The sequence below is a fragment of the Typopeltis vanoorti genome, chromosome 17 (assembly GCF_054136105.1).
Source record: "Typopeltis vanoorti isolate ZY-2024b chromosome 17, IOZ_Tvanoo_1.0, whole genome shotgun sequence".
NCBI classification, from domain to species: Eukaryota; Metazoa; Arthropoda; class Arachnida; order Uropygi; family Thelyphonidae; genus Typopeltis; species Typopeltis vanoorti.
The window spans coordinates 102,473,813-102,490,056 of NC_143565.1; the positions used below are offsets into that span (position 1 = coordinate 102,473,813).

At 34.7% G+C, this 16,244-nt stretch overlaps 1 protein-coding gene across 7 annotated transcripts in view; it reads left to right on the top strand.

Moving 5' to 3' along the window:
- Window positions 1-10,092, top strand: part of LOC150097706 (potassium channel, subfamily K, member 16-like) — a 190,340-nt gene extending 180,248 nt beyond the window's left edge. For 6 of the 7 annotated variants that reach the window (XM_090407075.1, XM_090407082.1, XM_090407078.1 and 3 more), the window contains one exon: window positions 7,622-10,092. In XM_090407075.1, coding sequence (XP_090263201.1) covers window positions 7,622-8,092 — 471 coding nt within the window. In that variant the 3' untranslated portion in view covers window positions 8,093-10,092. The remainder of the gene's footprint in view (window positions 1-7,621) is intronic. The other variant, XM_090407076.1, reaches the window with a different exon arrangement.
- The last annotated feature ends 6,152 nt before the right edge of the window (window positions 10,093-16,244 follow it).

Sequence of the window (16,244 nt, forward strand, 5' to 3'; positions counted from 1 at the left end):
AGGAAATGCTTCCATGTGTACAACTGCTTTAGGAATAGCACATAATCAAACAGCATTTAGTAGGGATGTGTATCAATCTTTTATTTCGACAGTTGCAAGTTACATAGATTTCATATGCGCATGCACTTCTAATAATACGTTCTATATGCAACCTATATCAAATCCCTACCTGGTTCTTAATACATATCCAAGTTCCAAATTCTTAATTACATATCCAAATATTAGTGTTAGTGCAATTGTTTCGAATGTATTCTTTTATTAACTAAATATTCTTAGTAGCAGTAGTGGATTGTAAATACGTGCCTTGATATATCCCTACGTGATTCTTTTCTTGGAGACTAGATTTTGACTGGAAGATTGTTTTGTTTATTTGGTATTACGGCTGAAGTAACCAAAGCTATGAAGCCCATGTATGGTATATATGTTGAGTGATATATATATATATATTGAGTGTATATATTCTTCAGGCTGGTTTGCCCGTTTATCCCCACAAAACAGGCATGCCCACCTGAATTTCCGGAACAAAAAGCCCTGTCACATCCATTACAAGGTGCATTGTATGTGTGTGGGTTTGGTATAAACAACTTGATATAACATTGTAATGTGTTTTCTACAAGGGCTAACTTCAGTTTTAGGATCTTCGCCCCAAAGAAATGCAATTAAACAATACCACCAGTGAAATAAAAATAAATAAAAAAAGCAGGCATATGCACGATTTACGGACTTGTTCACTAACATATTTTGAAAATATTGACTAACAGTAATGAAAAATAGAATTATTTGAAAATTCATCATCATCATCATCATCATCATCACGAATCATGGGCTCACTGCCCGTTGATGCCTGTTTCACTATCTTTTTCCACTTTCTTTGTCCAGTGCACAGTGTCGCAGTTTTTGTACACCCATTCCACGCCAGTCTTTATATCGTCTATTCATTCTCTGTATGGTCTACCTCTTCTGTTTAAACCATCCAAAATACCAAACATAAATGTCTTTATCTTCCGGTTCTCGTTCATTCTACAGATGTGTCCAAATAATTGCAGCTTCCGTTTTATAATCTTCTGCATAAGATTCTGTTTTGGTTGTATCTTCTGATAGAGCTCTTCATTGGATTTTCTGTACCCAACCTATTCTTAGAATCTTCCTGTAACAAGTTCTTTCAAATGCCAAAATTCTTTTTCTTGATTCCTTATTTATTACCCACGTTTCAGATCCGTACAGTACACCGCTGAAGATGAATGTTTCCAATACTCTTAGTTTTGTTTGCAGACTGATCACTTTACTTTTCCAGATGTTATCCATGTCCTTCAATTTGTTCTTCCCTTTGCAATCCTGATCTTTATTTCTTTTTTACAGTCCAAGTCATATGTCAGTTTACTTCCCAAATATGTGAATTGTTCTACATTTTCTATATCAGTTCCATTCACTTGTATCTTTTATTTCATGTTCTTCTCACTAAATACCATTGTCTTTGTTTTTTTAAAGTTCATAACAAGCCCAAATCTCTTCCCTTCCTCATTTAACAGTTTCAGTGTTTTTTGTAGTTCTCTTTCGTCTTCTTCAATAATAACAATGTCATCTGCAAATCTCAGATTGTTAATTCTCATTCCGTGTACAGATATTCCTTTGGCATCTTCTTTCATTTCATCCATTGCTCTTTCTAAATGTGCGATGAAAATGCTTGGTGATATTGGGTCTCCCTGTCTAGTACCTCTGCTTGTTTTAAACCATTTCTCCAAATCATCACCTATTCTAACTGCTGCAACTGCATTCTGGTAAACATCTTTTAATATAGCTATTAGTTTTTTATCGATTCCATAGGATTCCAGAACTGTTAATGTCACTTTCTGGTCAATACTGTCAAATGCTTTCTGAAAATCAACAAAGCAAGTATATATGTTTTTGTTTTTTCTCCTAGCTTTCTCTGTTATTAACCTCATTGTCAAAATCTGTTGATTTGTAGTTCTATCCTTCCTAAATCCTGCTTGCTCGTCTGCAAGGTATGCTTCCAATTGTGTTCTCAATCTTTCTGTCAATATAATCATCATCACTTTACCAAGATAACTTATCAAGGCAATTGTTCTATAATTTTTACATTCTAGCTTATTTTCTTTCTTGTATAATGTTACTCATATTGATTTCACCCACTCCTCTGGCATTTTCCCTTCTTTCCATACCATATTACATAGTTGGTGCATTTCTGTAACCATACTTTCACCACCATATTTAATCATTTCTCCAGTAATGTTATTGTTACCAGGACTCTTGTTGTGCTTTAGCCGTCTTATTGCTTTTTCTACCTCTCCTCTTAAAATGTCCATATCATGCTCATTACCTGGTGGTGATATTTGCTTCAATTTCTTCAGTCAGTTTCCCAATGCTATCTGAATCTAGTTTTTCTTCATATAACTCACTACAGTATCTTGTCCACCGCTGTACAATTTTTTCTTTATTCATCAATACTTTGCCTTTTTCATCTTTAACTGTGGTCTGTTTTGGTTGCCACTTTCTATTAACGGTTCTGATCATTTTGTATACCTCCCTTGTTTTATGCTCTCCATAGTACTGTTCTATATTGTTGCACTGGGCTTCTAACCATTTCATCTTATCCATTCTGACTGCTTTTTTCACCTCATTACACTTTCTTCTATATTGCTCTTCTATTTGTTCTGATGTATCCCTTCTTATCTTCAACATTCTTTTCTCCTGTACTAACTTCAGTGTTTCGTGTGTAATCCATTTCTTCTTGATCTTCTCTTCTTCTGGTATACTGTTTCTTCAACTGCATCTTCCATCGCCTTCATTACTCTTTTCACTCTTAAATTCGAGTTTTTTTTCTTTCCCCACACTTTTAAGTTTCTCTTCTAACACTGTTCTGTACCTTCTTCCTATTTCTACGTCACTTATTCGTGCTGTATCTCTTCTATTCTGATGTTGGGGTTTATATTTCTTTTTTAATTTCATCTTGATGTTTGCAATCACTAAACTATGGTCCGAGTCTATATCCGCTCCTTGAAAAGTTCGACATTGCTGTACTGATGTTATCCATCTTCTTTTAATCATAATCATATCAATCATGTTTTTGGTTTTCCCATCATTTAATCGCCACGTCCATTTTCTACATTCCTTTTGTTGGAATCTTGTGTTACAGATCATCATCTCGTGGTCCAAAAATTATAACAATTTTTCACCTCGTTCATTTTTTTCTCCGAAACCATATTTTCCCATGACTCTTTCTCAACCATCATTATTTATTCTAACATTGGCATCCTAATCTCCTTCAATAATTAGCACATCTTGCTTTGGTATTGTTTCTATTGTCTCTGTCAGATCTTTGTAGAATAAGTCAATATCCTCATCTGTGCTCCCAGATGTGGGTGCATATATCTGGACTATTAATATGTTGAATGGCTTTGCCTGAAATCTTGCTAGTATGAGTCGTTCATTAACTGGTTTGTAGCCTAACAGTGCCTCTCGAGCTCTTTTGTTAAGAAGGAAGCCAACTCCTGCTTCGTGCATGGTGCCATATCCTGACCATATTGCTTCGCATCCATTGATCTCTCCAGATGATATCCATGTCATCTCTGCCAATCCTAGTATATCCCACCGATATCTCTTTATTTCCTCACGAAGTAGTTCTAATTTTCCTGACATCCAGAATGTCCGCACATTCCACGTTCCTACTGATAACAGTTCTGTTAGTTTCAGTTTCCGTTTCTGTTTCCTTTCGGTATCCCCACTTTTCGATTCAATCCCGATCGCTCGATTGGTATCGCGGGCCTTGTTTATCCGGGCAACGCCCGAGCCAGCATGTTGTAGCTGTTGGTTGTATAGGCATCAGATAACAATCGTGTTTTTTCTTTACGGTCAGAGCATCGACACTCATCTGACCGACCCTCCTCCTTTATCCAGGCTTGGGACTGGCATGAGACCCCTAAGGATCCCATGGCGGAGTTATTTGAAAATTCACAACATATTAACTTTTAATGAATACTTCATAATACTTAAAAGATCATGAGTGTATTTGTTATTTTATATTTTTCTGTTTAGTATCTAATAATTGCATACTAATTAAAATTTCCGTACTGATTTTATGTATTATTATTATTTTTATTCCAATCAATAGTTTGTTTTATTGCTTTGTTGAGGCTCCATAAAGATGTACGTTGATACTTTTCCAAATCTCAAACTTTCACCAACAGATAAATTATTAAGATGCGGCTACTTGGCTGACATTGTTATTTTATTTTTAGGTGGTGGTCATTTCTAATTGGCAGTCAATCTCTTAATTTCTAAATATTTGTTTCATTTTTATATATGGGAGGTTTACAGAAGAATAATGTTTACAATTCTAATACTTTATTCTTGAATAACTGACGCCTTGAATAATTTTCGTTTATTTTGCTGATAAACTAATCAGTTGACTGCACGATGTAGAACAAAATTAACAAGACAGAAAACCGGAAAAATTCATAAATCAGTCATTATTAAATGATGCTATAGGTCTTTTGGGATTTTCTCCTCCTTGTCTGTGTTCTCCTGTTCATTGCAAGTTATTAAAAAAGTAAAAATAAAATAAAATAAAAATAATAATTTTACAGTATATAAATCTATAGATTTTTATTCTTTAAATGACTGCGTATATTTATTTATATTTTGTCAATTTTATCTGTTAAATTAAATTAGAAAGAATAAATGAGTACTCGGCTTTTATTTATATTTAGTAAGGTTTCAAATCCTTTATGAGCTTTATGAATTAGTTTAATTTTTTTATTTTTTATGCATATTTTTTTTTTCAAATAGAAAAATACAGTCTTTAAAGTATCCTCAAATAGTGGGTATTATTTAAGAATCATTTTACCAAAAAAAATCTCTTTATCTTCAATTTTTACCTTTTGCATAGTTGCTGCAAGTCTTGTTGGTGAGGCAGTTAACCAGTTACTGCCTAGATAAAACTGCAACAAGAAAGTATTAATTAAGATAGTATCCTTTCTTAATTAATACTATCCCTTGTGGAAAATATTAAGATACATATTTAGAAGAAATTGAAAATACAAGATTTGCATTTTGTTACTAAGTTAAAGGTAAAAAAAAGTTGTTTCATTTTTACGATCAAAGTTTCAATATTTGATACTAGATGGGCATATCAAGAGTTTGCTTATCTAACCATAAGCTTATAGCATACATTCACAATAACGAAAGAAAAAAAAAAAAAGATGATTCCAGAAAAAAAAAAAAAAAAACTGAAATACATCCTAGGGTATATAAGACCACGAAACCAGTGATTATTTGCGTCAGTGATTTCTAGCATCATTTAAACGGGTATGGACAGAATAATTACTGCATTAGACTGCCATACTTGCATAAAAAGTTGACTTCATAGCACTCTAGTATACTCAATCGCTGACGTGTTTGATTCGACTTCTAGTTCTTGGAAAAAGGGAGTTTTTTGACATCACTCAACATCTCAGTTTAAGGACTTGGCCAAAGCACTCCAAAATTGCGATGATTTCGAGAAATATTAACGATGGCTTCGTCGAAACAGACTAGGATGCTTAATGTGGTTGTTGGCAGGAACTAATCATTATACCAATCCTCATTAGCTCCCTCCTTCCCTTAGCTAATGTGTTATGGGCTATTACTTTTCTGTCCGTACGGGTGACTCAATAATCTAATTTGACACGAGCTAACTCCACGTTGTGGATGAATCACGTTTAACTCATTGGTGACAGTGAAATATTGGCAGGCTACTTTTAGTTGAAGTTCTAAGAGCTGTTTGTTGTGAGGTTAATGTTGTTGCGTACTCGACTTCTTGATATCCAGCCTGTAATCAAAATACAGATTTGGAAATCGTGTGTACTTAGCTAAAGGTTGTCGTCATTTCTCTGTAAGAGACACTGAAGAAGTGAATGGCGTAAAACATACTCGTTTTTCTAAGACGTAAACGTTTGGAATCTGGAAAGAAGATGATTTTTTGGAATATTTAAACCAGTCGGTTCATTACTGTCAGTTGAATTCACTGCCTAAAATTGGAATTTAAACCTAAAGAGGAACTGTATAATTCTATATTAGTTTGAACGTTTCATCATATGAGAAAGAAACTAAATATTTTACACGGTGATAAATAATATACATTACTATTTTTAAAATATATGAAATAACACAATTTCTAAGTGATAAAGACACAAAAAAGTGTTAATAAAAGTCTGATAAAAGAACGTTGAAGCAAAATAATATATTTCCCATTACGTTGAATGGTTTATGTGAGCGGTTATGTTGGAAATACGACTTAAAGAACTAATTATCACTGCCATAATAGATTATGAGTTCAGTGCATTATGTGCGTGTTCTATCATGTTCTTTTGATCGCTTTGGGAGTTTTGTTCAATGAAAAACCCAGATTTCTAAGCAGAAATATCCTCTTATCTTCGTGCGAGATTATCTTCTGTTTATAACCTGCATTTATTAAAGTTCCTTGCATTCTAGATGACATTCAAATCTGGTCTTTTCAGTCTATGTCTTGTCTTTCTCACGACTACAGTGCCTATGCTCATTCGAGTTCAAACATTTTCTTCCCATTAGTAAAAATTCCATCAATACATTTGCAAAAAGTGTACTTACTTTAGCTAGATTTCAATTTATAATTTTGAAATTCTCATAAACTCAGGAAAATCAACGATAGAATTACTATATCAGACAATAAAATATGATGTTAGGGTTCGGGACCACAAGATGGCAGCAGTTGTCTGCCATGCTCTCCACCTCAGATGGCAATTAAAAATTTATCAGTAGATTAATTCTATCTATATGTTCATGGGCATCCATAGATGCCGTATGGTCACTCCGATGCTTGATGATGTGCCACACCAGGCCTCGCCATGCGGTCCTGTTGTTTGCTTTTCTGGAGACTTCAACTCTCAGAAGATTAGTTGCTTCACACACACCACCCATCCATCTTATTGATGATCTACCCCTTCCCCTTTTCCCAGGAACTTTACCTTCTATTACTGTTCTGAGAAGTCCTCATTCCATCCTTTCAATGTGTACAAAGTATTTCAACTTTCTTCTGTCAATATCCTTAAGAAGCCTAAAGTTCTGCTGATCTTTTCTAACACCCATTCATTTGTACGCCTTTCAGTATATGATATCCTTCAACAGCCTTCTGTAACACCACATCTCAAAAGCAGATATCTGTTTCTTATCTGACTTCTTTAGGTTCCAAGTCTCACATCCATAAGTCTCTGTCGGAAAAACAACTGCATCCAAAATCCTCAACTTTGTTCCCATGGAGATAGATCCATCCTTCCAGATTTTAGACAAGTCTCTGACTGTTGTTTTAGCCATTCCTAACCTTCTTCTGATGTCTTCTGAACAACAATTCTTCATATTAATAATGGATCCCACGTACTGAAACTTGCTGACTTCCTCGATTCTTTCTCCATTAAGATACATTTGTTTCTCAAGAGCTTCCCTGTTTGTAGATTTATTTAATTATTATAATTTATTTAATTATTCAATATAATTAAATAATTAAATTAAACCACTTATTTGGTATCAAAGAAATAAACTGTATCGCCTTGGAGTAGACGTGGATGTTAATCTATTGCTTTTCTTTCAGCAGCGGCAAGGGAAGTCCGGTGGAAAGGGACTAACAAGGGTACAATCTTTCCCTGTTCCTGAACCTAGCCACAGTACAGACAGTCTCCGAGATAAGAACCATAACAGGGACTATCAAATGCAGCGTCTTCTTAAATTGGTTCAGTCCCTGAAAGATGACACAAGGAATGCTTATCTCAACCGTCAGACAAGGCGAATGTTAGGTCACTTAGGTCATCTAGAAGCACTAGATCTGGAAACTACTGTAGCTCTTCCTTGCCGACGTCACAGTCTGCCAATAGTGTTGGTCCCAGGTGAAGAAGAAGTCGTCCAGAGTTCTAAAATTAAAAACAGAAGCAATCTAGAATTCTTATCATCACCATTTGGAAGTAAAGATTCGAGTGTGGTAGAAAACCATCCACCGAATGGTCTCCGTCCTCAACAGTTGAAGGTGACGATTGATCTTGAACAGCTACATAGCACCAGGGTGTGAGTTCAGTCCTGTTGAAGTTTGTGCCTTAAAGATTCTGCGCTAGTAATGCAAAGTGTCTGTGCACGACCTACCTCCTTTCTAAAGAGGGCGCTACGAGCGCTGCTCTAAATCTCTGATGTCACATCGAATCTGTGATGGCATGTTGGTAGGTTCTCCAGCAAGTATTCAAGTGCCTTAGAATAAGGTGATAGCAAACATGACGCCACCTGTTGGTCAGTCAGTATCGTCTTTCACACGAATTGCACAAAAGTTGGCACTGCGTATGTCATCGAGTACTGCATAATGAACGTACTATGGACCGATGAATTGTTATGTACACAATAAATAGTGCGTCGAACTAAGGATTCTCAAGACTACTCTTTTTACACATTTTGTAAAGAAGTACCGGGTGTTTATATCCTCTCCTGTTCTTTTTTGTTAGATATCTTTGAGTTGTTTAGAGAACTTCAGTAAGGCTTGTTTTTACAATGATTTCAGTGAAGCATTTAGGCTAGACTCATCAGAGATACAATAGGACCATTTAAAAAAAAGTGTGTTGAAGGTATTCAGTTTTACATTTCCATTGTAGTGAGTGTTTGCAAAAGAATGAGACAATCTGTACATATATAACTGCCGATTCTTACGAGTATTTATATGAAGTCCGACAACAAAATAAGGACATTGACGGGAAAATGAAAAATGACCTTTAATCGTGATTATTACCTTCGAAGGGTTTCTTTAAAGTGCTATGCTTTAATTCTAGTGCCTTCCCTTCTCAACCTCTTAAAAAATACCAATGAAAATTATTTTCTCTGAACCTTTAAAAATATTATTGTATTTTGACGAAGTTCTCTATGGGCTGAAAGTAAGGTACGATCCCTTGTAGCTTTTTTTACTTGGGGAGAGTAGAAAGAAACCAGAAGAGGTCTAGTGCATGCCAGTAGTGTTCTAAATCTTATTTGTTCCAGAACACCAAATATATTCATCAGATCCCGTCTCTGACCAAGATATTACGTACGATTTTTGCTTTTCGATCAAAAATTGTATGCACCGTCAATACGAACTCTAGTCAGAATTAATCTGGTTGTCTCTTTGTTGATTTTAGTTCATTTCATTTTATATCATTTTAGCAGATAAATGCTTATTATTTTGTACTCAATGTGATGTTATTGAATGTCATGACCACATATCATTATTATAGTATCTTCTTAGATTAAAAATAAAATAAATAAAAAAACATAAAAAAAAGATGACGTAACATCTTTTTTTTATCTTCATTTTCCTCTCTCGCTAAAGTTTTGATATTGATTATGCGTTCCAGGTATTTGTTCCTCCTATGACAAACATGTCAATTACTACCTCAACAAAAGCATCCCTCATTCCCAAAGCACTGGCACTAATAGATCTTTACGAGTGCCTAACGCAGTACCCAGTGTTGTCATGTGCTTGTTAATAAAATCAGTGTTTTCTGTTTCTTGTCGGACCTCGTATAATGCGCATATATTTTTACCGCTTAAGAAACTGGATAGCACACCAAGATTAAAATATTAGTTTTGAAAACGTTGCCAAGAATAAATCATTACCAAGAATAAAAAAATGCAGAATAATAATAATACATAACATAGAGAAATTAATGCTATTCTATCGTTCATTCCAAGAGTGATTCCACTGCAAAGAATATGAGTTTAAATAATTTCTTTAGCTGCTTTCGCTTTGAACGAAATTGCAATTGCCTTGAATTTTTATACTTTGTTCCATAACTTGAAACGCCACCTAACACTTCCGCTTGTTTGTTTTCGTTCTCATTCTATGGAACTGATAAAACGTAGTTTTTATTTCGATAACCTTTTATAAGTCATTATCAACTTCTTTTTTTTTTTTTTTCGAAGTTCATAAATTCTTAAATTTTTTACAGATTGCAATTATTATTTAACAATAAAATTATAAATATATAATTTTATAATAATAATAATAATATATTATAACCACTATAAATTTTGTCGCTGTTATCGATAAGCAAGCATTAAGCCAGATTGTCGATGTTTAAAATAATGTTTAAAATAATGCATTAGAAGTGCCATACATACTCTTAAGTGGTATATAAAAATCGGGTGTTATTTTATGTGCAGAAGCCGTGATTTACGTTTGTGTATATAGCAAAACAATAACTTGTCATTTGTATATATATTTATACACATCTCTGTATATATTTCATGATTCCTGTGACCTGTATAGTGAATTATGTATTCCATTTGTAAACATGCAAAAATTGTTTGTTTTTGAAACTCACGGGAGTGGGAGGGAAGCAACGAATTATATAAAAAATATTACATTATATGCCTTAATTTTATTTAATATTCTAATCACATGTTAGAAGATTCCTTGTTAGCTGATCATGATACTTGTTATTGGAATTAATTTTTAAGTATAGTACACTTAAAAATTGGCTTCAGCATTATTCCTAAAATATCTGAATTACGTCAATTATTCTAATATTTGCAACTTCAATTTTATACCTCAACCAATCGTATAGTAGACTGCATTGTTTATACGTAAGCAGTACTTGGCAGCATTAAAAGTGGAGTGTAATATACATCTTTAAAATAGATCTTTGGGCAGGTGGCCAGTGAAAAGAAAAGGCTCGAGAAAAAGCACTGTTCCTGGGTATAAAGAACACCTACGAGTTTTTCTTAAGCCATTTTTTGTGCTTGGAAATGTAATTAAGTGCCATCACTCTTTTAAAGTGCAAGAACTGGTTGAAAACAATTGGATATTTTCAGTCTACGAACATTACCGATTTACGATTTATGCACGTTATGACCGGTTTTCCATTCTGAAATTCTGAAAGCGAGAAAGAGAGAAAGAGAGAGTTATGACCAATAAATTATTATTTGATAATTAACATAATAATCAAAAATCATTATTTCTATAATTTTACTATTATAATTTTCTACAATTTTTTCTATAATTTTCTACAATTTTTTCTATAATTTTCTATATTATAATTTCTATAATTAAAATAATAATTAATAAATTACCGAAAATACATCGTCACCCTTCAGTACCGTATTTTAAATTATAAAATAAGCAAACAATTGAAGTGTGGATATTTATCCATTTTTAATGATTTTCAAGAATTTAAAATATGTAGAGCTGTTGAATTTCTATTCGGCAAAACAAAATAATTTCAAGAAAATGGTTGGTCTTCGTAATGACATGACGCTATTTTCGATAAATCTTATTTCCTTCCCTTCCAATTATAGAGACCATCCATTTCGGATGATCTCTATAACTGGCCTAAATTCAATACACCTTTTAACTTTGATCCATATTTATGTTGCTGGATACCATGGCCACATATTTTGCTGAACGTGTTGTTATACTGTCAAGCGACATATATATCCTTCTCCTCTTAGATTATATTAGGCCTAGTGGTCCGTTACGTTCGTATTAGGCATGGGCTATTACGATTTGAAACTGCGACCGCCTCGAGAATAAGGCGGTTGGCCTTATGCCTCACGGTGTGTCCTATGTCTGTAGATGCGTGTGTTCATGGAGCCAGTTTGCCGAATGAGACCGGCTAACTCACCTTTAGTCGAAAGAGACCAGATAAAAGTTCCTCACGTCTTGGACGAGAATCGAACCCAGGTCTTTCCTACCAAAAGGGCTTCATGAAATAAGGATATTTATACATTTTAAAAATAAGATGGCAAGTATGAATCCGCAGTTTTCTTCCATAATTGTTCAATCTCCTCTGCCCTAACATAAGTCGTGTGCAACTCCGGAAGATTTTTTTTTTTTTTCAAGTTTGACTCTTAACTTTCACATTTGTTTAAACTGAGTATCTTCTTGGGTCTTGCTCCCATTGAGGAGACCTCAATAAAGGTCGAAACCTATTTGGGTAGTGAATCTTTTCATAATGCTTACCAAAATACGTACGTTTCCGAAAGGAAGTATGTTTTCATTATAGAAGTTTTGAATATTGAGGTATTGTAGATTCTACAGCTCTATGTACAAGTAAATAGAGAATCCAGTGGCAAAGGTTCTTCACACAGAAACTTTGTTTGTTTACTCTTAGGTAAAGGATTAAAACAAGAATATAATCGCTTGTCACGTATAATTTGCAAGTACTTCTTTGTAAGTAACAATTTTCACATGGCATTCTGTCTTTCCCAGCTCAAAGAAAAGCTTTCAGTTCTAAATTTGCAATACGGATTCAGCATAAAAAAATATCTGCTATCTGATCTCATTGTTATAATCATTTCTTCTATTGCTAATGAAAAAAAAAAAAAAATCTATCAAAATTTCAATATCCTATAATGCAATAGGCCTAAATCACAAGAACTACTATATTTCCTTATCACTGAAATACAAATACACTAATAAAGAGAAATATACACTGCTTGGAAAGAAGTCAACGGACACTATAGTGTGAGGAACAAAGAGCCATGACACCCACATTAATAAGATGTAGGGCCTCTTTTAGCTGCGATAATTGCAACAATCCTACGGGGAAGTGGGCACCCAGGGAGGGGTCAAGGGACCCTTCCTCCCCCCCAAAAAAAAGAAAAAGGAAAAAACACTAGAAAATTTCCCAAAAATCTTTTCCTAATTAAAATTCATTTTTTTTTATTTATGCTGCGTCGTGTCTTCTATTTCTATACTACTTATGAATTAGCAATCATTGAAGATGCTCAGTCATTGGTCGTATGCGATGCGTAGTGTGTATTCTCAAATCATCTGCTCAACTCTTCCCCCCCCCCCAAGATTAAATCCTGAGTGCGCCACTGCTACGGGGCATACTTTTCACACTTAACCTCATCTGACACTGCAGTTCATCCCACAGATTTTTAATATGATTGAGATCGGGTAACTGTGACAGTTACAACAGCAACCTTATGACACGCTGCATAGTCTTGCTGAAGGAGACAATGGTCGGCTCCCTAGAAATAACACAAATAGAAGCATTGTATTGTCCGACATGTTTAAATACTTCTCGGATTCAGAAACACCTGATTTGATGTCGGAGTCAAAGGTCTGACACCAAACCAGGAGAAACAGGACCATACCATCACACCGCTAACTCTGAATTTCTTAGTTACGGTAATGCATTCTCATAAGAGACGTTCACCATACATCTGCCACACCCGCCGATCGCTTCCACATCCCACTGTTCACGCTCTTTGCACCACTGAAGACGAAGCTGCATGTTGGTTCGGGTAATGTGGGGCTTGCATATTGCGATCCTGCTATGGAAACCCATGTTGTGAGACATGGTTCTGAATGTTTTTGTAGAGATTCGTGTTCCAGTCGATGGCCGAAACTCCGCATTCGACGTGCCGAATGGCGGTTTTTATATATCATCTTTCGTCCACTGCTACCCCCAGTGGACGACTCACCACACTCACCAAATATGACTGTAGGGTGAATCGTCCAGTGCGGGTAGCACTTGGGTGTGACTCCTGACGCTTCCATCTCAGTATGGTATCACTGACTGTTGACCTGGGATGGCCCAATTTGTCAAAAAATTGCCGAACAGATAGGCCTGCCACATGGCATTCTATCACAATGTCTCTATCAAACCCGTCAGTTCCCTTCTCGCAGTCATTTCAACCGGACACAGTTGCTCTGACTTGGGAGCATCATATTCCTCCAATTTATACTGGCTACAAACACATGACTCGTTACATGGCATGCAGCACCTTGTCCATGGGGTGTCCGTTGACTTCTTTCATATAGCGACCATTCCGAAAAACTGCTATGCTAAGCAGAGAATGAAATATCGATGCATTCTGACCTCTTATGTTAGATATTTCTCATTTCCCCCATTAAGTTGGAAGTGAACATAAAGACCACGATCTTGTCTGGAATAAATGACTAGTTTATGAATAAAGAAGAAGGAGAAGGAGCAAAACATAGAGGAATTTAGTAGTTTCAGTTGGATTATTTTTCAGACCGATAAGGGAATTCTCCGAGATATACGAGTCGGTTGGCAGAGAGGAGAGAATTTTAAATGTTTGAAAGTAAGAGAAATGCAGAGCGGAAGAAGTGAAGGAAAGTAAAGAAATAAAAAAGGACGTTTATAGGATGAAAGATAGGCACGTCATTTTCCTTTTAGTTCAACTTAGTGGATTTAGTGAACAGATTTTTAAATTTATACACATCGCTCCATCTGAAGCTACTTTTTATTGAAGAGGTTGTTTGGGAGTTATATAAGAACGTAATGTGAACTTCACTGCTGTCATTTGGATCAGATTATTGGCAGCGGCCTTGTCCAAATAACAGGCATTAACCTACCAAATTTCTGAATTATTCTATCCATCTGATCAATATCTCTGTTCCTTTTCATGAGTGGCGGCTCGTGGCTTGAAATCGTGTGGGACTGCAACTTTCGAAATATACATACACACTGTAAGTACAATGTATACGTGTTTGGATAAAATATCAAATTATAGTAAAAATTAAAAAAAATTAAACATGAAAAAATATGTTTATTATCGATAAAATTATACAGTTTGGTATAATTGGAAATTACTTAAAAATAAAATCCATTATCATAACCTCAATAATGTTCTAAAATAAAAACTATAACAAATGTCAAATCTTTAATTGTAATGTCCAAATATTTAAAGAGATGGAGTAAAAACGATAAACACTACGAACACTCTACTACTGGCGCAAACTGCATATAAACAACAGTGGAACTGCGCGACGGACAGTGCCGCATTACGCTAATAGCTCACATCTCACTATGACGTGCATATACTTGCGCGCGTAGCAATATGACACTGTGGTAAACACAGTGCTGCTAGCGTCCTTCGCCTTCCTAGTGCTACATGATGGATTTTTATTATTTTTTATACAAAATAAGGGAATCGTATAGGATTGTTGATGATAAAATTAAATATCACAAGCAAATATAAATAAAATAATAAATATATTTATGTATCAAGAAAAATTGGGGGTGCTGCAGTTCCGCAGTGCCTATGCACGAGCCGCCCTCGCGCCATCTATTTGTTAATATAATCACTCCCACTGATAATTCAGATCATATTGTTTTATTCATCACTTCATAAACTTTTTGTATACGATGCATCTTCAAGTGAAGCGATGTGAACGGATTTCAATGTTAGAATTCAGAAAATGTGTGCTTATTTATACCTGGTTCATATAGGTGCTAGTACTGAAGTGGTCAAATTCTTTGAAATTTTGGGGAAATAAATAGTTTATTTATAATAATGGATTAAAACAAAACATATCGAATTAATACCATAGCCAGATTTAGGCTCTTATTTCAGTTATTTTAGTGAAGATAAGGTTTTCTGTTCTGAATGCCTATTACTCATTTCCAGCACCGAGATCAAGCAGGATGCATTTAATGATGTACTTGCGTACACATAGAAAGAATACACAAACAGCAGAAAAAGTTGATGGTATTATTATCAATAGTAATATCTTCGGACTTTATCCTCAATTAATTGTGGACAATGCCCTTTGGTTGGAAATGTCTGGGATCGAATGCCGTCTAGCATGAAGAACCTTGATGTGAGTTTTTTAAATGAAGTAAAGTTGACTGATCTCATACATGAGAACTGATTTTTCATATCGGATACTTTTGTTTTCATCGGGTACAACACAAAACCGATATAAAATAATATATAATGTTAGTCGTAGCACGCTTAGTTTCTTTGGCTGCGGTTCACAACAACAATAATAAATTTAGACTTTACCTGGATACTTATTTTACATTCTCTTCTTCGACGGACCATTTAGGTTAAATGCTGCTATCATTAGGTTTTTCCATAATACGTTGCATCTGGTGTAAAATGTTCATCGAACTGTTTTATATATTTCATTACCACATCTATCCATCGTACTTGGAATCTTTATGCGGGTCTTTTCTCGTCAATTTTATTTGTACCTACTTATTTCATTAAGAGGTCTTATATGTCTTCTAAACTCAAAGCAATCAATTCTCTTTCTTCTTTTAAATGATAGAAAGTTGAGTATATTTGAAACACAATTACGTACGATATAAAATAGAAAGTGATTGCCATGTAATTTTAAGGATTAATATAACAAAGGTTTTAAAACAATATTGATTAATTATAGCTGAACAATTTTTAGACTGTTGATTGGATTTTAACGGTATAAATGCAAACACAGATTGATA